This window comes from Phyllopteryx taeniolatus, chromosome 1 (assembly GCF_024500385.1).
Source record: "Phyllopteryx taeniolatus isolate TA_2022b chromosome 1, UOR_Ptae_1.2, whole genome shotgun sequence".
Lineage (NCBI taxonomy): Eukaryota > Metazoa > Chordata > Actinopteri > Syngnathiformes > Syngnathidae > Phyllopteryx > Phyllopteryx taeniolatus.
The window spans coordinates 12,948,847-12,974,602 of NC_084502.1; the positions used below are offsets into that span (position 1 = coordinate 12,948,847).

Sequence of the window (25,756 nt, forward strand, 5' to 3'; positions counted from 1 at the left end):
CAAACTTTAAACGAGCTTTGGCATGCTTTTTTCAGCATTGGGGCCTTGAGTGGTGAGCGTGCATACAGGCCATGGCGGCGGAGTGAATTACTCAATAAATTGCTCTTGGACAACTCTTCCGCTTATTCTTTGCACTTCTGTCAGAAATCTGGCGAGAAGTAAATTTTAGGTGGTATGACTGGCTTTCCACTGAACGCATTATGGCCCCAACCGTGCTCATTGGAACGTTCAGAAGCTTAGACATCGTTATGTTTTGCAACAATGACTTTGTGATAGTCTTGAAACAGCTCTCCGCTCTGTCTTGACTGACACCTCGGCAATGGGACCTTTTTGTAGGCCATCGATGAGGACTGAACCAGCTGATATTCAAGGGGCTGGATTGCTGTTTGAGTATTGATAGATTTGAGGTTTTGCCTTTGCTTTCCATGGCTCTTTGCACCTCACTCGCTTCAAGTGTTCAATACTTTTTCCCTGTGCCATTTCACATTGTTACACACAACTTCATTTCTGATCTTATTTGTTCTACTTTCTTTGTATGTATGGGTTACTTCATACATCTGGCGCAAAATGTCATGCGAATAGCACCTTTGGAAATCTATTGAGTGAGAAAAACGGTGACGTGCTAAATATTGATTTCATCCAGCAGCGCAAAACATCCAGCCCAAAACGTTTTCAGTTCAAGCCTACAGTAATCACTCACTTTCCAAACATTCTGAAAAGCTCGATAGTTAATACAAGCGGGGAGTTATGTAACCTCCCTGCAACCAGCTTGCATTTGTTTATGGGGCACAAAATGGAGCCTTTTCCATGACGTCACCGGGAATGTCACTGTTTTACTCCCTCAGTCAAGCCACAGTCACGTTTGAGTGCTTATGAATGATCGTGCCGAGTATTTCATTAACTTTCATTGCTTTTGCGTTCTGCAGCTCGTGCTTCAAGAAATGTGAGCAAAGAACAGAGGAAGAGGCCGAAGCTCAGGCTCTCATTGAAGAGGATTACAGAAAACTTGGGCCCTTAAAGTGAGGACCCATGTACGTCTACAAGCTAAAACAATATAGTGGGAATTTGGTATTTGGAAGGTAACAGGTTGAAGGAATTTTGCTTCATTGCAGTTTTGCAGAGGGAGCCATCTCTTTCTTCTTTGTATTGTATGCAGTTCTCTTGTTCACAAGGGATCCGAAATTTGTCACAGGCTGGTCTGTGTTTTTCAAGAAGGGGTAAGACGGCTTGACACTTGACCTTTGTCATGCCATCGTCTTAGTGCTAATGACTTTCTGTTTCCTCCTCCGCAGTTACGTGTCAGACGCAGTCACCGGTGTGATCATTGTGTCCATATTATTTTTCTTCCCCTCACAGAAACCTTCTCTTAGCTGGTGGGCGGACCCTAAAGGTCAGTGCGCATCTTGGGAAACAGTATTGAGGCTTTTGCAATGGAACCGTTTCATGCATGCAAGATGGCTAAATCCACCGTGATTGCTTGCATTGCTCTTTAGGCATGGAAAATAACATTTTGAAAACAATGCATTGACACGCATTAGGACTCACAACTGACAAATCAATCGAGAAAAATACGATAGGGATTTCATGTTGTTTAGCAACCGTGTTACATATTTGACGTACTAAAGCGGATGCTTCTGAGTCATCACATACACACTGCCACCCGATTGTCAGCCTTTTGAAAAAAAAAAAAAAAACTAACGAGCCCAATTTGGGCACATTAAGGAGTTGATAGTGCAGATGCAGTATCTGCTGTTCAATGTAGGGAATACAAGAAAAGAGTTGTTAGGAAAGAAATGACTCAAGTCAAATGGACTTCAGTACAATAAAAATGTATCTGTACTTCATGAAAAGTCACATGTGCTACGCAAGAGCTGCACGTCTCTGTCCTGGCTGCTCAGTACAATCGGACTAAATGGACAATAATTAGACAATACTACAATAACGAATCAAGAGATACAGTTCGTATAAATGTGAAAACACTCACTTCACCGATACCACCAGTAATCGCCATCTTCTAAGTTAATGGGGAACACGCAATTTATTGTTTCCAAATTTCACTCGAAGATGCCTTTTATACATATATGGAATTTAAGGACCCCGTAAAGTGAATTCAGAGCTTTGTTTGTAAATACATTGCTGCCAATGTGCAAAGATTCCGAACTATGTAGTTCTGAATTGTGGCAATATAGCGGTAAACTGTTTTCAGACTTTCAGTGCCCCGGATTTTTGGGGGCACGTGGCTAAAACAATGCCAAGGCATAGGTCACGCCTCCTCCTCTATAGAAGAACTGGAGCGGCTTTGTTCAAATTAGCGCTTATGCGGCGAAAATGGCGACGTGCAGTTAGCTAGCTACGCCTACACTCCAAAAAAGGCATCTTTAAATACTGTTCTGACATGGTCAGTTTAGAGCGCCTCATTGTCTGCCGTGAGTGAGCTAATGTCACGGAGAGAAGGCGGAAGAGCGAGGGAGAAAAAGAAGTCCAATGTGACAGCCAGCGTGTGGACAGGGGTTTTATGCTGGCGTGTCTGCTTGAGAGCGCCTCGTTGTTGGCCGTGTGTGCGCGCGGAAAAAAGTGAAAGTGCCAGTGGGGGGTATTTTTGATTGAAATCTCCTACAATACAGCCAGTGTGTGGACCAGGGATTCGGGCTGGTGTGGCTGGCCTCGTTGTCACTGCGTCAGAAGACTTGGTGGGATATATTCCAATCACCTGAGGCTTTCAGCGGGCATATTTTCACGGCTCCAACATTTAGTTACGTATAGGCATAAAAACAAAGAAGCATACATTTTCCCAGGTATTTGATTCGGCAGACACGGCCCTCAACATTGAAGAGTGGAGACAACGGCTTGGTTCCTTTCCCCATTTTCAACCCTTATTTTATTTACTTGTCGATGTGTTTGTAATCGTTCACCTGCGGCAGGGAAGACATGTTTATATTCGCTTCCCCGGGACTTTAGAATATGAAAACGTACAAGTAGTGCCTTTCGTGATGATCCCCTCCGTTCACATTGCTCTGGGTGACGACTCTCTTTCCACTTGTACTGACAATTGAGAATGTTCAAATATGACAGTTTTGTCATGGCGACGACAGTGCGGCCATTGAAATCAAACAAACCGGAGGCCAACCACTGACACGAAATGGATCGTCTTGGAGCTCAGAGGTTGCTCCGTCATTAGCTCCTCCTGTCGAAACCTGTTGCAAAATATCACAAGTCAACTCAGGAATGTTAATAATTGAGATTAGGGACTGAGTGCATTGGCTGTCTGGAAGTGAGACTGTACTTGCTCTGTTCCATTGGGATAATCTCTCAAAGCTCTTCGTGGTGGAACACATTTACATACACATGCCTTGCGTCTGTTAAAAACACGTGCATGAGCTTGATTGTTTATTATGCTCAGCTGGACAAACAAACCGCTGGATACAAGTGAAAGAAAGCAAACAGCACATTCTTCATTTAAAACACAGTTCTTGAATGTTCCCTCAGCTTCAAATTCTCCGTACGTGCCTCTGCTATCATGGAAGAAAGCCCAGGAGGCGGTCCCTTGGAATATCATTTTGTTGCTCGGAGGCGGCTTTGCCATGGCTCAAGCTTGCGAGGTAAAAATGTCTTCCCGAATTTACATTTAATCATACAGGTGTACCTTAAGTACAACCCCAATTCCAATGAAGTTGGAAGGACGTTGTGTTACACGTAAAATACAAACAGAATACAATGATTTGCAAATCATGTTCAACCTATATTTCATTGAATACACTACAAAGACAAGATATTTCATGTTCAAACTGATCAACTTGATTGTTTTGAGCAAATAATCATGAACTTAGAATTTGATGGCTGCAACACGTTCCCAAAAAGCTGGGACAGGGTCATGTTTATCACTGTGTGACATCACCTTTTCGTTTAACGACATTCAATAAACGTCTGGGAACTGAGGACACTCATCGTTGAAGCTTTGTCGGTGGAATTCTTTCCCATTCTTGCTCGATGTACAGCTTCATAATGCGCCACACATTTTTAATGGGAGACAGGTCTGGACTGCAGGCAGGCCGGTCTAGTATTTTATTTAGTTTTTATGTTACTTCGAAGCCACGCTGTTGTAACACGTGCAGAATGTGGTTTGGCATTTTCTTGCTGAAATGAGCAGGGGCGTCCAAGAAAAAGACGTCGCTTGGATGGCAGCATATGTTTCTCCAAAACCTGTATGTACCGTTCAGCATTAATGGTGCCTTCACATATGTGTAAGTTACACATGCCATTGGCACTAACACAGCCCCATACCACCACAGATGCTGGATTCAGTCCGGATGGTTCTTTTCCTCTTTGGCCCGGAGGACACGACGTCCACCATTTCCAAAAACAATTTGAACTGTGGACTCGTCAGACCACAGAACACTTTTCCGCTTTGCATCCCTCCAACTCAGATGAGCTCAGGCCCAGAGAAGCCGGCGGCGTTTCTGGGTGTTGTTGATAAATGGCTTTTGCTTACGGATGTAGCGCCAAACTATATTTACTGACATTGGTTTTGTGAAGTGTTCCTGAGCCCATCACGTGATATCCTTTCCACATTGATGTTGGGTTTTGATGCAGTGCCGCCTGAAGGATGGAAGGTCACGGGCATTCAATGTTGGTTTTCGGCCTTGCCGCTTCCATGCGGTGATTTCTCCAGAATCTCTGAACCTTTTGATCCTATTATGGACCGTAGATGATGAAATCCCTCAATTCCTTGCAATTGTACGTTGAGGAACATTGTCTTTAAACTGTTCGACTATTTTCTCACACACTTGTTGACAAAGAGGCGAACCTCGCCCCATCTTTGCTTGTGAATGACTGAAGCTCCTTTTCTACCCAATCGTGGCACCCACCAGTTCCCAATGAGCCTGTTCACCTGTGGGATGTTCCAAACAGGTGCTTGATGAGCATTCCTCAACTTTCTCCGTCTTTTTTGCCACCCACCTGTCCCAGCTTTTTTGGAACGTGTTGCAGCCATCAAATTCTAAGTTCATGATTATTTGCTCAAAACAATAGAGTTGATCAGTTTGAACATTCATTATCTTGTCTTTGTAGTGTATTCAATTAAATATAGGTTGACTATGATTTTCAAATCATTGTATTCTGTTTTTATTTATGTTTAACACAACGTCCCAACTTCATTGGAATTGGGGTTGTACAAAAAGGCAAAACAAAGGTGTGGGGGTAGCCCCATCCAAAATATAATCAAGTCCTAAAACCAAGATAACCACATAACAACAGCTAACATGACATTAAACAAGATTCGTAACACAGGACATTGGAAAACGAGCAGACAACGAGCGAACAGAAATCAGGAACTAGATAGTGGCAAGCACTCCGTTGGCAATGGGTGGGCTATGGGGGGCAGTGCCCGCCCACCAAGATGCTTTCCGCCCCCCACTTGAAACAGGGATCTCTAAAAACAAACTTTTTTTGTGTTTTTTTGATCTAGCTAGTAGCTATGTTTGTGAAGGCCGCCCTGCGAGGGGCCACAAGCCAGTGCAAACTGTCGGTTGGTCACAGGAAAAGCTAAGGACTTGGTTGACATGATGATTAGGGGAAAGCTAGATATATATTGTTGTGTGTCCTGGAGGCCAGGTGGAAAAGCAACAAGGGTAAGGTTACCCTTAGGGGAAGGGTTCAAATTATTTCACCAAGGTGTAGATGGGAAGAGAAATTGAGTAGGGGTTATCTTAAAGGAAGAGTTAAGAATGTCCTGGAGGTGAAAAGAGTGTCAGATCCAGGCATGAGGCTGAAATTTCAAATTGAGAGTGTTATGTTGAATGTAATTAGTGGTTACGCCCCACAGGTAGGAGGTGAACTTGAGGTGAAAAACAACTTCTGCAAGAAGCTAGATGAGTAGTAGTAGTTCAGAGCATCCCAGGCAGATAGAGAGAGTTGTGATTGGTGGTCAAGATTGTAATGGACATGCTGGTGAAGGGCGGCACGGCGGACGACTGGTTAGAGCGTCAGCCTCACAGTTCTGAGGACCCGGGTTCAATCCCCGGCCCCGTCTGTGTGGAGTTTGCATGTTCTCCCCGTGCCTGCGTGGGTTTTCTCCGGGTACTCCCGTTTCCTCCCACATCCCAAAAACATGCATGAATTGGAGACTCTAAATTGCCCGTAGGTGTGACTGTGAGTGCGAATGGTTGTTTGTTCCTATGTGCCCTGCGATTGGCTGGCAACCAGTTGAGGGTGTACCCCGCCTCCTGCCCGATGACAGCTGGGATAGACTCCGGCACGCCCGCGACCCGCGTGAGGAGAAGCGGCTCAGAAAATGGATGGATGGATGTTGGTGAAGGAAACGAGGGTGATGAAGAAGTTTGGCATCCAGGAAAGGAACTTGGAGGGACAGGCGGTGGTGGAATTTGCCAAAAGGATGGAAATGGCTGCAGCAAACGTTTTCTTCCAGAAGAGGCAGGAACAAAGGCAGAAGCACACTGGTGGATTTCATCTTGTGCAGAAGACAATGTCATCTGAAGGAGGTTGCTGACTGTAAGATAGTGGTTTGTGTGTGTGTGTGTGTGTGTAGCGAAACAGCATAGGATGGTGGTGGGGAGGAAGATTAAGAAGACAAAGGCAGAGCTGAGACCATGTGGTGGAACCTGAGAAAGTAACAGTGTTGTGCGGCTTTTCCAGAAGAGGTGAGACTGGCTCTCTGCAGTAACAGTCACTGTGGAAAATAATCACAGAAAAATACCACGATATAGCAAATATAAATACAAAAAAGCCACGATGCGGTGAAGTTGCAAAAAGTGAAATATGTATATACAGGTGGAACGGTGTTACAGTTCTGAGGACCCGGGTTCAAATCCGGCCTCGCCTGTGTGGATTTTGCATGTTCTCCCCGTGCCTGCGTGGCTTTTCTCCGGGCACTCCGGTCCCCCCCCCCCATATCCCAAAAACATGCATGCTAGGTTAATTGAAAACTCTACAATTGCCCGTAGGTGTGAATGTGAGTGCGAATGTTTGTTTGTTTGTTTTTTGTGCGCCCTGCGATCGGCTGGCAACCAGTTCAGGGTGTACCCCGCCTTCGCTCACAGTCAGCTGGGATCGGCTCCAGCTCGCCCGCGACCCTATTGAGGATACCAAACAATTTTCCCTTCGAAGGGTGCTATAGCTTAATGCTTACGCATAATGGCAAACACCATGGACATGCTAACGAGTTGCATAGCTAGTCCCGCTTTTCTAACCCTTTTGGAAACAGATATTCGAGCACAAACGGTATGTCGACGGACATGATCACAATACTTACAGGCATGTATTCTTTATCCTCTGTGAAAAACAACCATTATTATTGCACCTCACTGAGTCACTGAGAGTAGTGGTGACTCTTTTCATTCATTTGAATGAATTATACTGCCCCCAGTGGCCGAGCTGGGCACACCAGAAGGAGCATCACAAATCATTGAATTGAAGCATTAACTCATGATGCACAAACTGCTGAATTATTTCCATCCCATTTTTTTAAGGTTTTACAATCTTTTTATGAAGTACAGTTTTATTGAGTGTTATTTTCCTTATTACAAAAAATTGCAATGATTTTTTCAGAATGTCATTTCCATTACTTTCAATGGTCAAAGATGATTTGAGATTTGCTAGTGTGTTTTGAGTTACGAGCGTGGTCACTGTACTTCTACATTGATTGATAACGGCACTCATCAAGTTTCTTTTCAGTGTTTGTCTCTCTCTCTCTTCTTTACGACATTGTTTATTATGTTAGGATTTGACCTTTCACTTTTGATCCTCTTCGGCAGGATTCTGGCCTCGCCTCCTGGATCGGAGGCCACCTACAGCCTTTGTCCAAGGTCCCGCCTGCTGCGGCCATGATGTTGATCACAGCCTTTGTGGCCTGTTTCACAGAGTTCGCCAGCAACACCGCCACCATTATCATATTTTTACCAGTTATTGCTGAACTGGTAAGTTCAGCTTCAACACAAATTACGTCGTGTTTGACTTGTGCTATTACGATTGACCAAATACAGTAGCTGCAGGCAGAAGTTGCATACGCTTACCATGGGCATGAATGTATGAGGTGTCTATTAGGTGCTATATAGGCTAAAAATGACATTTGCAGTACCAGTATCTCTCTCTCTCTCTCTCTATCACTCTATCACTCACACGCGCACACAAACCTCTTACGCTCGGCCAAAGAATCTCTTTCACATATCCAAAAAGTTATCTTAATTATTCAAAACCCTCCTACTAAAACAAAAACTCTCACACAAAAAAAGGTCGTTTTTTTTTTTTGTCTAAGTGAGACAATTTCTCATGGGAGAAAGGAAGCTCAAAAGTAAAAACGCTGAGGCAAGGACATATTGCAATTTTGATTTTTGGATTTTTTTCTATGTGTGGCTTTCTTTTGTTTTTGTAACTTGGCTTTTGAGACATTTTTGTATATGTATGAGGTTTTTTTTTGCATGTGCGAGATTTTTTTGGATGAGTATGTTTGTTTTTTTTTAATGTGAGTGCAAGTGGTTGTTTGTTTGTATGTGCCCTGCGATTGGCTGGCGACCTGTTGAGGGTGTACCCCGCCTCCTGCGCGATGACAGCTGGGATAGGCTCCGGCACGCTCGCCACCCGAGTGAGGAGAAGCGCGACAGAAAAGGGATGGATTAATTGTTCAGTTTATTTTTGAAAGGGGACAATGCAATTTCATAAAACACATGAAGTACACATGGTTAAAAAAGCCAGAAGGCTAGTTTTCATCTGTAGTCCCCTGGCCATGATGTCAAAAAGCAGTAAAATACATCTACAAGACAATATAATACAGGATACATAATCAAACTATACTATTAAGAGAGAATAAAACCATCATTTTTTGGATCATAACAAAAAGACAACATAACATACTTGTCTTTTAGTGTTGGCAGCTATAGGTGTTAATGAGCCACATTTTCAGTTTTTTTGTGAAGGCCTTGTATGTTGTAAGCAGTTGAACCTCCTTAGGTACTGAGTTCCACTCACCAGCGCTCCTCACTGACCAGGCTGACTTACTGAAAGTGCTCCTGCGCAGAGGAATGAGACAGTCAACTCTGACAGAGCCTCGAGTGACACGCTCAGAACTGTTTCTTTGGCTGATGAACTCAGCCAGAGGAGCTGGGGCCAAATCATGCAGTACTTTAGAAATCAAATTGAAATCTGCAAATATGTGAAGACGGTCCCAGTTTAAAAGACTGTATTTTTTTAAAATTGCACAGTGATGATAGTGCCTTGGTTTTTTATCCATCACTTTAATGACTTGTTTGTACAAAACTTCCAATGGTTTTTTTTTTTTTTTTCCAGCCTGGGACCAACTGGTTATGCAATAGTTAAAGTGACTAAGAATCATCGAATGCAGGTAAATTTTTGCAGCTTCAGTTGACATTTCATTCCGAATTGCACGAAAATTTGCGAGGTTTAATTTGATATTTTTACACAATTTGTCAATATGGGCTTTAAAGGAAAGCTGTGAATCAATTATTAACCCAAGATATTTGTATTGGCTGACAATTTGCATTTTTTCTCCATTAACAAGTATGTCGGGGTCAGGTGATACTCTATTTGTTTTAGTGAGATACATGCCTACAGTTTTAGAAACGTTTAGCTGTAGACAGCACTCCTGCAACCAAGTTGTGACACAGGACATTGTATTAGTGAGTTTAGCAGCAACAGTATCTTTGGAGCGACCATGAACAAAGAAAACTGTGTCGTCTGCATACATTACGCACTCTGCTTCAGAGCAGATGGATGGATGGTTTTTGGGTGAGTGTGTTTTTTGTGAGTGTGGGAGTTTTTTGTTGATTAGATTTTTTTGGTGAGCATGAGATTTTTTTTTAAAGAGTGTGAGTTTTTTGCGCATGTGTGTGCGCTTATTTGTCGTTTTCTCTGATGTGAGAGATTTTTGTGGTGAGTTGAGAGTTTTTTTTGTTGAGAGGGGTTTTGGTGGGTGTGGTAGGTTTTCTGGAGTGTGTTTTTTGGTTGAGTGAGTTTTTTCTCACGTGTGTGTGTGAGTTTTTTGTTGCGTGTGAAGGATTTTTGTGTATCCAAAATATGACAAAAGACTCATACTAAAATGCTTCGTAATTAGGTCAGACTAATAATTAAAGATGGAACAGACAGAAGAAATACTGGATGTTTTTGAGGGTGTGGCGGAAAGACACTTGTTTTTAGTGTTAGTTTGCGTTGCAACAGACATGATTGTATTTGTAGTGTGTTAAGTATTAACCTCTATTGTGGCTAATCATTATCTGTCTCCTTTGTACTTTCCAAGGATTGTTTGGAGCATGTAAAGCGCCAGTTGATTATCGCAAGCATACAAGCACCCAGAAAGTGTGAACTAGGTTAGCATTGTGTTGGTCCATTCCATTTTTATCGTCAGTGGATGATTTTAAATATTTCTGTCATTGGTTAAAAAATAGCTCCCTTTGGTTTTCAGTCTTGTAAATGATGAATAAATATGCCATTAGAATCAGTTCTGTATTTAAAGGGTTCTGTGTATTATTATTATTGATGGTAATTTTCTGGCAATGACTTTTTTGTTTTGTTTTTACTGTAAAGCCAAGCATAAATTGACTTCACTCTTCGTTTTTGAAAAAAATAAAATGAAATAATGATTAAAGTGGTGAGCCATCATCACTGCCTACATTTACAACATCAATTCGAATATTTGTTCCATGAAATTAAAGTCATAATGGAAAATGCCGTTGGCGGGCTAATGATTATAATCAATAGCCGTAATGTTATAACCCTTCAAACAATGCCTATTTGAACACAAACGGTCGGGCAAAACACGTCGACAGACAATATCACAATACTTGCATGCATATATTCTTTATCCTGTGTGAAAAACGACAAATATTACTGCAGCTTTCGGAGTCACTGGGCGTAGTGGTGACTCTTCTTCATTTGCGTCTGTATGACTGTATTATACAGCCTCCTGGGGGCCAAGGCGGGCACACCTGAAAGAGTACTACAATGAATTGAATGGACGCATTCATTCAATCTTGATGATTCATTTCTTACATTCTATTTCATTATGTCTTTAGAAAGTTCAATATTCTGGAGTGCCATTTCCTTGACCTATTTTGATGTGTTTCCGTAGGCGTCTCATGTGTCCGTGAATCCTTTGTACTTCATGATCCCCGCAACAGTTGGGAGTTCGTACGCTTTTATGCTGCCCGTGTCGACGCCACCAAACTCTATCGCCTTTGCATCCGGTCACCTCATGGTCAAAGACATGGTGAGATTCTTGCTTTGCTTTTTGTTCGTTTTCGTGTTGTTGTTGTTTTTTTTTACATCGTAACTGAAGCTCGTTGTTCGTGTGCCTCCTTAGGTCAAAACTGGCTTTGTCATGAACATCCTGGGTCTGCTCTCAGTCACTCTAGCCATTAACACATGGGGCCTAGCCATGTTTAACCTGGACACGTACCCCGACTGGGCTCGCCCTCTCAATCGGTCTGCTTCCCACGCATCAAACTCTACTCTTTGATCACACAGCTGGATTCAACACTAAACGGAGACCAAAACAAATCTGTTGGAAGAAGAGCTGCTAGCATTTTACCATTTGGTGCATCAATTATGACATCTGTCCTCTTTAGTCCTGGAAAATAACTTTTCCAACGGATGGTCACACATATATTAGAACTTTTAACAGACACAGTTTTTTTTTTTTACAAAACAATGAATGAATGAAAGAGGATGTTGTGAATACTCGTTTCATCCATCCATTTTCTGTACCGTCACGGGCGTGCCGGAGCCTATCCCAGCTATCTTACGCCCTGAACTGGAGGCCAGCCAATCGCAGGGCAATACTAGTTTCAGTGTTGTTGAATTACTGTTCACTTATTTGATCATGTTCTTAAACTGCTCAATGCATTGCAAAAACATTGACTCGCACTGCAGTGGACAGCGATTCAAAATCTGTTTTTGTCTTTTTGCGTGAGGAGTCTGATGTCAAATCATGTTAATCGCTACAGTGAACGTTGCGAGTGTGTCATCCCATTCGTTGCCACCGACTGATAATCAACTTTGACATCGAGACTCTCGCATATCGCCACTGACTGGTGGAACCCTCGCATTTCCATCATGACTACTTTCAGGAATTTTAAAACTTGGATATTTCCAACACAGTATCAACACAACGCTACCCCAAAGTCATGTTCAGTCACTAATTGTACGGTATATGAAAAAAGACAAATGCATGAAAAGCAAATGATTGCGGTTCCATCATTTTCGCAAACTCTCAACGGTCCGTGAGTGGAACAATAAATGAAACGATAAGCTGAAATGAATCGCTACGCGCTTACTTTTGTATTCCAGCAATCTGTTTTGAACCAAAAACATCTCACTCAAATGTACTGTATCAAACCTAACTACAGTATTTTCACCCCTTATTATCTGGAAAAAAAATCGAGACTTTCAATGGCTTTTTGAGGCGACATAATGCCACACAGCCCCCGCAGAGTCAACGAAGAGGCGGAGTTTTACAACACTTCTCCGACAGTTCAAGTGTACCAGAGCGTGAATAGATTTGTTCTCAAGCTATTTCCAACGCTTTAACATTGTAAATAATGCGTCAAAAGAACAGACGACCCAAAATATTGATTTGTCAAACAATATGAAATTGACCATCTTTGGACAAGCAAAATGTCCGCAGAACAGCAATGATATGTAGAATAGCTGTCCACTGTAGTAGCCGCTATGCAGGAAACTTTTACTTCTGAAATGCTCCAAGATGAAAATGTGCAAAGTACGGCTAATTTGCAAAAAAAGTCGCCTCTTGTTTCCGTGGCTCTCGCGAGCCTTCGAGGGCAGCATTGAGGGTGGGACCTTTGTGCTGATCCTAAAGCTAGAAAGATATCTGCTCGCGTGTGGCACGCTCCCACCGATGAATGCCTTTAATACGTCCGTATATGTCCCGTCTAAACACTGTCATCTGGTCCGTTTGGAGATTTCTGATCCCTGAAGTGGAGTACAGTAGACGTTTGTCTCGTTTGCAAGAGCAGAAAGCCATATCTTGTTACAGGCTTCCCATGCTAGAAATTGAGGAGATGACATGTCCGTCTGTGAATCGAAAATAGATGAGGCCAGGTATTTGAAGTTGTGAACTTGCTTTAAGGTTACAGTTGAAGTAGACATAGCTCACTGGGGCTTGGGGTTTTAGCTCTACTGTGACGGAACAAGACCCACGACTTTGCCACTAGCATTTCTTTTCAAGCGACTCTGGACCATTATCATCTCTCAGTCCAAAGCTAACCACCGCTGCGGTGTTGCTCCATGTGTTCGTGTCTGTTAACCGGCACAAAAACACACAATACATTGTTACACAATAGCACTCGCGAGTATAGCCACCACTTTTTGCTCTGGGAAAAAAAATGGGGACCAAAAAAAAACAATGGGATTTTGCTGTTATGTCGTCAGTGGTGTATAGGATAAAACAAAAAAGCAAAATCGGAGAAACTCATCACTTTGCATTTCTCCACCAGCCATGTTTCTCCCATAAGTGACGTGCAGTGGTCATCATGGTAGAGGGGTCAGCATCTGTAATTCTTAATCCTTGGACTATTTTAACCAACTTGTTGTTTATGGGGAAAATGCATACTACATAAGATATTTTCTGCTGCTGTTAGCAAACCAAATTGAACTTTGTTGAGATAGCGTGAGGACCCCAGTGTCTGGTACGCTATAAAGTGTCTGGAGTCACACGGCTGACGGCAATGGTTAACTCGTACAAGGCTGCTGCGGTTGGTTACTTAGTGTCAGCGGAGTCGCTGCGAAAAGGTTTGAAATGCAAAACCTTGAGCCACACGAGTCCTCTCTCTGATAACTGGAGCAGAAGGATGAAAAGTGTCAACTGAAATTGCGGTTCAATCAATTCATGTGGATGCTTTTCATTGTTTTTCAAAGTGTCTACATTGTGTTGAATTATTGGTTTTTTACTCGTTATTCCGTTCTTAACAAATGGCTTGTGACTTATACACTGACTTACAATGTTTTTTTCTGATTCTCCAATTGTTAAATACAGTATATTTTAAATACCATTGTGTCATTATCATTACACTAAAGTTGATTTTTGTTTCGTAAGTTTTATTTTGCACTGTTTAATAAACTAGACTTGATCACCCCATTGGTGCTGTGTTGTCAGACTTCAGAACATCGCTGTCATATTGTGTTCTCCAGCACGTCACATGGTTCCACGTCACGTTTGCCTCATTTCAAGTTGTCTATTTCGCGTGCAACAACAACATGACTGTGACTGTGTTTACGCCACTTCCTCTTTTATACTTCATATTTTGCCAATCCATTTTTCCTTCAGACGCCACATCTCATAGCAGCAATGAAGTTTGGCACCGAGTGCCTCATTGGGCCCGTCAGGTAAGAGTTGTTATGATCTCTGTTTGGCCCAGCGTGAGGAGTGTGAATTCAACGTGATTCCATATCTTCCAAGCGAGATTTGTGAAGCTTGCTGTGAGAGAGCTTTCGTAATTGTCATATTTCGTTTTGTAAAGTGTCTCTTGTCCGCCAACTCTCACACACACTGGAAAGATCGTATTGACATTTTTGTTGACCTCAAAGCAAAGATACAGAGGACTGTATATGAAATATGTTTTCCTTTGTGAAGCATTGTTATTCCAGAGTCGGCTCTGTGACAGTATTTCCGTTGTGTATTAACCTGAAGGCCGGTGATGATTAGCACGGTGCAACATGTCATGAACATTGTTACCGTAAAGTTCACGCTTCGCGGGATTCACAGAGTTAAGTCGATTCTGTATTTGGAGGACATTTGCACTTTTGTCAGCTCATGTACACTTCTGCAAAAAGCCACTGTAGCTAAATTGATTTTAAGCATAACCCTTTAACGTGCTATATATGCACAAGGTCCCTCGAACGAACGCGTGTCCAAAAGTTCCTTCATTTCCTTGTTTTTGATTGGTCAGAAGTTAATAAATAAAAAAATACAAAAAATAGAGGTCATGATTCAAGTGCGTTTTGAAAGTCCAGAATTATGTGTTTGGTTATCAGAGGAAAATGTTGACAGTACAGAGTTGAGGGAATTATAGGAGCATTTTCCTCTCGGGGTGTAATTAAAAAGCTTCAGTTTGTCAGTGGCGCAGGGCCACGACAGCAGCCTGTCACTGATCCTTCTCCTCTCCCTGAAGATGGTGCTGTGCAGTGTCCGTGATGGACAGAAGCTTGTTCAGCGCTTTCCTTTCTGTCAACTCTGCGCCCGCCTTCCCCAGTTTATCCGGTGGAGAAGTGTATTTTTCTTTGGGATTAGCAACCCCAAAGAAATGAGCAAATGAAGATGATTCTGATTCTAAATTCAATGGAATAGACTACAAAGACAAGATACTGCATGTGATGTTCAAAGTGATTCACTTTATTGTTTGTTTTTGCTTTTCAAATATTCCCTCATTTTTCATTTGATGCATGCAAGACTTTCCAAAACCTGGGCCAGGGGCATGTTTACCACTGTGTTGTATCACCTTTCCTTTTAACAACACTCAATAAGCATTTGGGTACTCTAGGTGGAATTCTTTCCCATTCTTGCTTCGTGTACAACTTCAGTTGCTCAACAGTCCAGGGTTTCATTGTCGTATTTTGCACTTCATAATGTGCCACACGTTTTCAATGGGAGACAGGTCTGGACTGCTGGCAGGCCAGTCTAGTATTCGCACTATTTTACTCCAAAGCCACGCTGTTGTAACACGTGCAGAATGTGTCTTGCTGAAATAAGCAGCGACGTCCCTGAAAAAGCCATTGCTTGGATGGCAGCATGTGTTTTGCTTGTACCGCTCAGCATTAATGATGCTTTCACAGATGTGCAAGTAACCCATGCCATGGGCACTAACACCCCCAATACTATCACAGATGCTGGCTTTTGAACTTTGCACTGATAACAATCTGGATGTTTCTTTTCCTCTTTAGCCAGGAGACCACAATGTCCACGATGCCCCCCCCCCCCCCCCCCCCCCAAAAAAAACATTGAAATGTGGACTCGTCAGACCACAGCACAGAGAAGCCTTTCTGGTCTTTCTGGGTCTTGTTGATATATGGCTTTCGCTTTGCACGGTCGAATTTGAACTTGCTTTTGTAGCTGTAGCGATGAACTGTGTTACCTGACAATGGTTTTCTGAAGTGTTCCTGAGCCCACATGGCACACGTCTCCAGACAATGATGCCAGTTTTTAATGCGGTGCTAACTGAGGGATTGTTCATTCAATGTGGGATTTCGGCCTTGCAGTTTTTTATCTGGAGATTTCTCCAGATATTAATGAACCGTAGATGACGAAATCCCCAAATTCCTTGCGTACGCCACAAAATCAGAAAATAGAGATGAACGAAACAACTTTAAACATAATTCACTGCACACTATTATTCCTAGATCATTTCTTTTTCAACTTTTGTTTTTTTTCATTTTAGTATGAATATTTGTATTTATTTATTTAGTCTTGAAGGAAAATTGGGTGACCACCGTGCATGGTGGAGTGGCTCCCTGGCGCCCTCTATTGACCAGCCGTCGCTTCCTCGTACCAGACAGCTGGACAGTACTAAATATACTGTACCTTGTGTTTGTGAACAGGGCAGCGTGCTCCAGGGAGTCAGTGAAGTCCTCCTTGTCCTACCTGTGGGATGTTTACTCCTCAGCCGAGCCCGTGGGCCGACACCTCTGGACCCTGATGTGCCTTTGTCTCACACTGGCTGCTGTTACTGGCACTCTGCTCCACCACTGGCTCTCCAAAACATTGCAATATGACCACGACGCATCCATTCACACAGCGCTGGCCTACAGCGTGGCTATGTCACTGGCCTCATTCCTGTGTCACCCTCTGCGCTGTGTGCTGACCATGAGCCTGCCCACCGTCTGCACCAGGCAAGGCGGCAAGCTCCTCGTCTCGGCCGCGGTCGTGATTCTGATGTCGAACGTCATCCCGAACATCGGCGTGAATGTCGGCGCGGTCGTGCGCACCCTGAAGTGCACCGCCGAGGGGTTCTCCGAGACCTTGTTGAACTCTTCAGAGCTTTTAAACACAGCGAGGCAGCAAATTGTCAAGGAAGCCATTAAAGTGAGGAAGGAGGACCTGAGCATTGTCACCAACTTAAGGAAGTTGGAGCACTTCACACGAGTGGATGTGTCCGAGGTGAAAAGCAGGTTTACGAAGATGATTGGACAAGTAGAAATCCACTTTTCCCATATGAGGACCATGATAACACAATACAAACTACTGTCCAACAGAATTCTGGCAGCCGTCTTCGTTGCTGTGCTCATTTTGGAATCCGCGTGCTACCTGAAATCGTATTTGACACACGTTCGATTTGATAATCGCTCCATCTACAAAGAGCGGCTCGGGCCACATGAAGCTCACGCCGCCCCCGAAAGTTCTCCCGCTTTGTTCGGAAAATGTCAAATCTTGTGTGGGGCGTGCAGCCCCAGTGCCATATCACTATTGGTGGTGACATTCTATTTCACTGCAATAGCTTTAATAGCAGCCTTGGACCATGTGGTGTATCATGTCATTCAAGTCATTCTTCCATGGCTGCTGGACTTTCCGCCCATGTCTGCCAGCATCAGCGTCAGCTACAAGGTGAGAAACCACACCTGGTCACACACATTCAAGCAACATCCGGTTTGTCACGCAGGCTCCCTCAAGTGGCTTTTATCCACTGCACTTCACTTCTATTGAACTTTTCAGTACAATTTGCACTTCATCTTTTGGAGAAGTTTATTACATTTGGATGAATTTGGGATTTTCTTAGATTGAGGTGCAGTGTTATTGTTCAAACTGTTGCTGTTATCGTATCATATAATATAATAATAATAATAATAATAATAATATAAAATGTGCTATTTTTCCTTCTGGTGGTACTTTAAGTATTTTTTCAGGTGCTACTTGGTGTAAAGTGTAAAGTTTGAGAAACAATGCAGTGTGCATTCCCTTATAACACCTGTATGGGGAACACGTTCCACAATATTTGGAGGTAAGTGCGTGCATGTTCGCTCACAATCCAAAGGTGTTTGATGGACTTGAGATCAGCGTTCCCAAACCCGCCCGAGCATGCCGTCGGGCGTCCTCGCTATGTCCACTAGGGATAGAAAGGGGCCCCCTCCAAACTGTCCCCACAAAGTGAAAGGTATGCCACTGACCTTTCACATGAGCGTGCCAAGCGAGATCATCGGGTGTGCCCGGGGAAGAAGCCAACTCTCCCGAATGAGGTCGAAAGTCATGATTTAATGGATACCTGGCTTTATTGTGACCGATTCCTGGATTGATTAACCCATTCACTGCCAGCTGTTTTAGAACATTTGGACTGATCTTTCAAGACCCTCAGAATATTGGGTTCTGTGACGGTGTAAGCACTGACCCTAACCCAAAGAAATAATAATAAGGTGAAAAAATGTTTGTTTCCAGCTTTTCCCGTTCTTTAGTAAAACAGGGGTTGGTTTCAACAAAAAACGGTTTCTGACCACAAAGCGTAGAAAACGAGCTTTTTGTGAATAGAAACAGGTGACTTTGACTACAATCTTTTTTCTTGTGTGACACCTCAAACTATAAAGCAAAAAACGGAAGAAAAGACTGACAATAGGCTTTTGATGGCAATAGTAATTTACAGCAATACGAACGTGAGAGACGCTGACACTCCGTAAACTCTGTCATCTTTTCTCACCGTCATGACACAAAGTTTAACACTGCACACACTCTGTTTATACATATATTTACTGTGTTCGAGTGTAGGTGTCTACACTTGTCCGACTTCCTCTCCCTCATAATTGCTGTGACGAGCCGAGATCCAAGCGCTTATCTTCATCTTCTACTCAAAGGCTGTGCTGATCTCAAAAGAGACGAGACATTTTTTTACAAGATTTTCTTCATTAGAAGGGTTTAGAAACCTGAATGTCACAGACAAGTTGGGTGAGACCCTCTGTACTTGACAAATACTGTAAACCTTTTGATTGCAGTGGACCAATTGAAAGCTCCACTAATGAGCTGAGAGGTAAGTTTGTTGTTTTCATTTCTATTTTTGACCACCGACAGGTTCAATGGTTTCCACCAGCGTTTTGCATCATCCCGCAATCCTGCATCGCACGCCAGCTGACGGACTTCCGCAAGGAGTACAAGTGGAACTTCAGCCCCAAAACCTCGCTGTGCGATGCCGCAACTTCAGCTCCCAACGCAGGTGTGAGCACACTGCTGGGATGTCTGTGGCTGACGAGCTATGTGCTGGTGTTCCTTGAGGTGTACGCCGCACGGCTACGTAGGAACATCTGTGCGTCTTTCTTCAAAAAGCAGGAAGAGATGAGACTGGCTTACAGGGTCTCGAAAGGCAGAGTAAGGCCGGACGCACAGGAGCCACAAGAGACCGTTTTAGTTGTCTGCAGATGACGGTCGCAGTGTTCGCTTTGATGCCGCTGTACCTCGTTCCTTGACATTGACGATTTCAATCGACAGGTCAACTGTAAAACTTTCACTTCATGGCTTTAGCATTTAACATTTTTGTACTGTGCACAAGCTGCGCGGCACAACACTCAAAGCAGTTAAACATTGGCCCATTTTGTATCAATATATATATATGAGTCTCGCCACTACTCCAGTTAGTTTCTCGTTAGCTTCCAGCGCCACTAGATGTCATTATGGTGCTTTGGGCTGATTTATCCAATCACTATCGCTCGTTCAACTCCTGAGGAACGTATTTCGGAGTTGTGTAAATATTCTTTGAGGGCATCAATAATGCTCTGTTCTATTTGCATCACTATCAAAAAGGACAATACGCTTTCACTTGAAAATCCCTTGTTGAAGCTTCTGGAGATTATTTGAAGATGTCCTAGCAGAATAAAAAAAAGAATTCCATTTTTCTTCATCTATTTTAAGGCTGACATCTTGGCACTCAGAGAAATCTACATCTGTAAGATGACAACAGAAATTGCGATAGATCTATTTCCTGTTGTTTTTTTTGTTATCTCCGTGCATACTGTATGTAAATGTGTGCACCTCACAGCGCTGTAATCTTATGCATATGAAGGTCGGGGGACAGCTTTTGAATAGTTGCCCACTTTAATGAGGTTCAACATTTTTTGCAGTTCATTTAACAGTATTGGAATATGTTATCCAAAAAATGTGAACACATCACTTAAACAACATTAGGCAAAGCAAGGGAATTGTATTTCTATAGGGCATTTCATAGGTAACAAGGTAACTCAGCGTGCTTTAGATGGCTAAAAGCATTTTAAAATAAACAGCAAAAGACATTTGAAAAACAAAGTACAGAAAAGTAAAAAATCAAAGAGACAAAAACTACTAAAAACACAAAGTGCAAGACAAACATCCGACCCCAGTCTGTAGATCTCAGAGCCCAACTGGATTTCTTTGACATTAGCCTTTCTTCAACATATTCTGGACCTCAACCATTCAGTGATTTCTAGACCAATAGCAGAACTTTCAAATCTATTCTAACGCTGACTGCGTAGAGACTTTCGAAATGGAGTAATACAGTATGTTCTGATCTCTGAGTTCATGAAAAATCTTGTAACAGCCATGGTGTAAAAGGTTAAACACACGTTGTCCGGAGTAGTGGGCATGCCACCAACTCCTTAGAATTCATGCATTTAGGAATAAGCATTTTCAAAAATGAAACCATTTTCTACAAATAGCAAAATCTATATGATTTTTCTCCCTTTAAAAATCTGCTAGACTAGTCCTTCGTTTATTGCGAGGGTTCCATTCCAGAGGCCCTTGCGATTCATGAAAATCCATGCAGAAGAAGAATTTCATTATTTTAGATAGATTTCAATATCAATACAAATTCTGCATTTGAGGTGCACGGATTATTTTTCTCCACTTTGGGTCACCAACCTCACATTCTACACTGGAGTATCTGTGACTTTGAACGTGCGCTGTCTGAAAAGACGGGGCCTGCCCTGTTGACTGACGTAGGAGTCAGCGAATGAGAGTGTAGAGTTGGCTGTGTTGGCCCCGTTATAGCGCTGGCTGTTAAGTGGCGAACCGTTTGCAAGTCTGCGTGTTGAGTTGCTTGGGTTAAGTTAGGGCCATTGGCAGTTGGTGAAAGAATTTGATGAATACGTTTGTTTTCTTACCGTTTGTTGAAAGTCCACTGGTGGCTGTCTCTATTATTGAGCACAAAGTTCATTTGAACCAGTGGTGGGAGAAAGAGATTCAATTGGCTAACAATGTTTACTTTACCGTGAACGTGCAGTTACGTAAGCCAGTAAGACACATGGCGCTTTGTTCCTTCCCTCTCTCTTGCTTGGCTTCTTCTCTGTCTTGTACATACACTTTCCTCCTCGCTTGCAATTACTACTGTTTTGCGGTAAAATAACCACTGCAAAAATTCTGCAAACCTGAAAAATCTGCAATATAAATTTCGATATGTACGATTTAAAAAGCCACGATATAGTGAAACTGCAAAAAAGGATTCGGCACATACGGTAATAACATTTCAGTTCACTCGTCACCGGGGTGTACTCATTGTGTTCGAACCTCGGCCAGTAGGGCGATGGTTCCAGCTGTGACCGCACATTTGCCACAACGCTGAGCTCGGACGAGGGTGGAATTGATTTTGAAGTTGGTGGCTGAACAATGCAGTACATTACGAGTAGATGAATGGTGTGCAAGAGGGGGGAGTGCTAGGAGGAAAATACAGCGTGACCGGCAGAGAGAGAACCAAGCCGACATCTGCGTGTCTTGCCGGATTTTACCCGAGAATTGTCACATCACACTCAGCGCTTTCCCTGCAAGCGCAGGGATGGTAAGTTGCCCATTTCTACTCCTATACTTCTTTCTTCAATCAGCTTTAATGGATTTTGTCAAATCGAGGTCGATTTTATGCACAATCTCCCTTTTCATTTCTCTATTAGAATTTGACATTGAATTGATGATTGGAAATGAATATTCCAGTATGATTTACACCACAGGAGAGGGAGTAATGTATATATCATATATATATATATATATACATATATATATATGTCATGTCATTGACGCGAGCTGTTGAAAAATACACAGAGACAATCGATCCAATTTCTATCCCTGTCTTTATCCTGGAACTGGGGTCGAACCCAGCTGACTTTCAGTCTAGCAAGAGTTGGCCTGACACATACACTCGTGCTCTTAAGTGTACACACCCAAGCGCAATTTATGAACTCAGGTTGGAAGTTCGAATCCGGACTCCGGCCTTCCTGTGTGGAATTTGCATGTTCTACTCGTGTTTGTGCGGGTTTTCTCCAGGTACTCTTGCTTCCTCCCACATTCCAAAAACAGGGTTCTAAGGCTAATTGCTCACCTCTCCTGTCTCCTGTGTGTGTGTGTGTGTGTGAATGGACACTGTTTTAGCCACGCCCAAACATTCATGAAAGGGGATATGTTGAAAAACAGTTGAATACTCTATCTATAAAGTACAGTATTTAGAAACACATGATTTCACTATTTGGAAAACAAAATGTCTTTGACCTTTATTTGCACAGGTAAAGCAATTATGAACAGACGACCTAAAATAAAAACAACATCAAACCAAATACGGATACACAGACCAAAAAAACTGTACAGTGTGAGCTAGTTCAATTGTTCTGTAACAACTTCCATGACTTCATAGCAGATGGTCGATGAAAGGTTCTAAACAGGCTAAAAACAGGTGTAGTGATCACGTACAATATCTTTGACTAACTTTTGGTAAAATGACGATATTCCGACGAATAAAGTGTTGTTGCAGAGTGTTCCCGTCTGTTGGGTGGGCCAGAAAATTGAAATTTCGGGACTGAGCGAAAGTAGTGCAGACTTTGGGAACGAAGAGTTGAATAAAACTGCCTGAATGGAGAGTGCGGTTAGTGGTATGCATGGGCAAACGAGCAAAGATAGGTGCTTAGATAGGACAGTTAGAGACTTTACAGGATTGGGAAATACAGCAGAAAACATTCAAAGAAAGTGTGTTTTTGGTTTCAAGCAAAAATGTGTCTCTTTAGGAGAATTGTCGGCGCCACTGAAGATCAAGAAAGGAAAGTCACACTCTTCCAACATGGAGAACCACACGGCCAACATTCCAAATGCCACTCCGGTCGTAAATATGACGAGAATGCCTCTGAACCCTTTGGACGAGCAGGTCGTAACCATATTCCTGACGCTACTCATCTGCGGAGTGGGGATTTCCGGAAACGTCATGGTGGTGCTGGTGGTGTTGCGGACCAAGCACATGGTGACCCCGACCAACTGCTACCTCGTTAGTCTGGCGGTGGCTGACCTCATTGTGCTTCTGACCGCGGGACTGCCCAACATCTCTGACGTGGTAGCCTTCTGGATATACGGCTACACGGGATGCTTGTGCATCACCTACCTACAGTACCTGGGAATCAACGTGTCCTCCTGCTCCGTCACTGCGTTTACCGTTGAACGATACATCGCCATTTGTCACTCCATAAGGGCCCAGTTCATATGCACTGTGTCGCGAGCCAAGAGAATCATTGCCGGCGTGTGGGTCTTCACTTCGCTCTACTGCATTATGTGGTTCTTTTTGGTGGACACCGATGAAAGCGTCTACACCAACGGCGTGGTGGTTACCTGCGGCTACCGTGTCTCCAGGAGCCTCTACATGCCAATCTACTTCCTGGACTTCACTGTGTTCTACGCGGTCCCACTCATGGTGGCGACCGTGCTGTACGGCCTCATCGCCAGGATTCTCTTCGCGAGCCCCTCGCATCTCAACGCCAGAGGCTCGGTTCACCGAGGTCGCTCCGGCGACGCTAAGAAGGCCGACGAGGGGGCAGTCTCAGCCAGGAAGCAGGTATACGCAGTACATAGCGCAGTACTTTTTTTCAATGAACGGAAAAATTAAAGGAGCGCCATGATAACATCTCGTGGGGAAACAAACAAACAAATGCAACAATGTAAAAAATAATAAATGCTGGTCAAATTAGAAGTACAATACAGTGGACCCCTGCTATTAGGGACCAGGCCAGACCCCGAATACCAACATTTCCAGGATTATTCATGGCCATTATATGTGCACTGAAAAAAATATAGAATATATATATATTTGTTATTTTGTTTCTAGCCCAAAAATTCTTGGACGTTGCCAGAAAAAAAAGTGATGAGCCTATTTAAAAAAAAAAAAAAAACCAAAAACCAAAGAGTATAATGTTGCTGGACCACTCGGGACACTTTTCACGTTTCACAATAATGCCAAAGTTTTTGCCTTTCCTCTTCTTTGTGTGCAACGCAACAGATAACAAAGATGCTGGCTGCGGTGGTCGTCCTCTTCGCCCTTCTCTGGATGCCTTACCGCACCTTGGTGGTGGTCAACTCCTTTTTTGACCCTCCATACCATAACACGTGGTTCCTGCTCTTCTGCAGGATGTGCATCTACACCAACAGCGCCATCAACCCCATCATTTACAACCTCATGTCCCAGAAGTTTAGAGCTGCGTTCAAGAAGCTCTGCAAGTGTTCTGATCGACACAAACGACGTGCCCGTGTATTGTAGCGCGATTAAGGATTCCTCCCATGAGAGCAACGAAGCGATCACAGAGCATGAGGAGGTCAATGGAAGAACCATCAGGAGGTTCAGTTCAGCAGATGACCATGCTTAATTCGGCCGCGCATGTGTGCATTGACAGTGACACCTGAAAAATACTCGTTTTATGCATTTTCTGCCGAGTAAGTATAAACGGACATTACTGCCTGTTTGATTTGTATTGTAATGAATGCCATTTTATTTCAAATTAAATTTACTGTGACAACACGGAGAGCAAGAGAAGAGTTCACACACAAAAGCAGGCATCTCCGATTGTTGCTGGGAATTGACCAAAATTAGGGGTTTTCTTTCAATTGTATTTGTGGTTTCAGGTTAAAGCTGATAAAGTTATTAAGTTAGGGTTAGGGTTATAAATTCAGCAATAAATTAAGAGGCCGGAACGTTGAACGATTGATTTTGTATTCATTTTCTTGCAAAACCAGACAACGCCAAGAAAACCTTTTCTTCAAAAACAGACAAGCTCAAAATGATCACATAATGCAACTATCAAATTACACTGCAATGGTAAGTACGATGCTTTGCGAGTAAAAATGAATAAAGGATGAGTGTACTCGAATTACAGGCTCATGAACTGACCCTTAAACTTGAAATGAAGTCACATTGATTGCACGGAGTCAGTTATCTTCGTCGTTTCTGCTATTCTCAAGATCCTGGCTTGCGATTAGCTCTTGTTGGTTCCTAAATTCAAACCTTTTAAATAAGAGTTGTTCGGATGTGAGGATAAGCGGCTCAGAAAACGGATGGTTTCGCGGGGTTAGAAAACGCAACCCCCAACAATGTCGTAATAAGCAGTCTACGAGTAGGCACCGCTCGTTTTTTGTCTAAATGGCGCTTGTTGACCTTGGCGCTTTAACTCGGAAAGTGATATGGCGTCCGTGCGTCCATTTTCTTGACTCCACCCAGGACTCTTGTGAGGCAAGTACTCACTTCTGATGGACTGGTCAAGCATGTTTCCAGACTTAAACCCAATTGAGCATCTGCGGGGCCAAAAGGTCTTTACATCAACCAACTCGTTGGTGTCGTCGTCAAGTAGTAGAAGAGGATCGTTATTGTTATTGCCGTGTATAGTGAGAATGTCATCCATTCTATCTGTGTTGCTCAACTACAAGTGCTCTTCAGGATGCATTAGTGCAGTCGATTGAGAGCTACATGCAATATGCTGTACAGTAGAGCTCATGTTAACAAGAATCACTAACAATGCAGGTAACAATAGCAACATGTTTGTT

At 43.0% G+C, this 25,756-nt stretch overlaps 2 protein-coding genes and 1 pseudogene across 4 annotated transcripts in view; all 3 read left to right on the forward strand.

The window, feature by feature from the left end:
• The window catches only part of slc13a3 (solute carrier family 13 member 3), a 20,861-nt gene extending 6,742 nt beyond the window's left edge, over positions 1-14,119 (forward strand). For all 3 annotated transcript variants that reach the window (XM_061772992.1, XM_061772971.1, XM_061772982.1), the window contains exons 7-13: positions 927-1,019; positions 1,113-1,217; positions 1,293-1,390; positions 3,487-3,599; positions 7,770-7,931; positions 11,096-11,233; positions 11,327-14,119. In XM_061772992.1, the coding sequence (XP_061628976.1) occupies positions 927-1,019; positions 1,113-1,217; positions 1,293-1,390; positions 3,487-3,599; positions 7,770-7,931; positions 11,096-11,233; positions 11,327-11,482 (865 nt within the window). In that variant the 3' untranslated portion in view covers positions 11,483-14,119. The remainder of the gene's footprint in view (positions 1-926; positions 1,020-1,112; positions 1,218-1,292; positions 1,391-3,486; positions 3,600-7,769; positions 7,932-11,095; positions 11,234-11,326) is intronic.
• Positions 14,120-14,232: 113 nt separating this feature from the next.
• ocstamp (osteoclast stimulatory transmembrane protein) lies at positions 14,233-19,757 on the forward strand. Its single transcript, XM_061773004.1, has 3 exons — positions 14,233-14,367; positions 16,576-17,578; positions 19,028-19,757. The coding sequence occupies exons 1-3, from the start codon at positions 14,330-14,332 to the stop codon at positions 19,373-19,375; spliced, it is 1,389 nt and encodes a 462-aa protein (XP_061628988.1). The 5' UTR covers positions 14,233-14,329; the 3' UTR covers positions 19,376-19,757.
• A 1,200-nt stretch (positions 19,758-20,957) lies between these two features.
• On the forward strand, positions 20,958-25,013 carry LOC133480597 (thyrotropin-releasing hormone receptor-like; annotated as a pseudogene).
• The last annotated feature ends 743 nt before the right edge of the window (positions 25,014-25,756 follow it).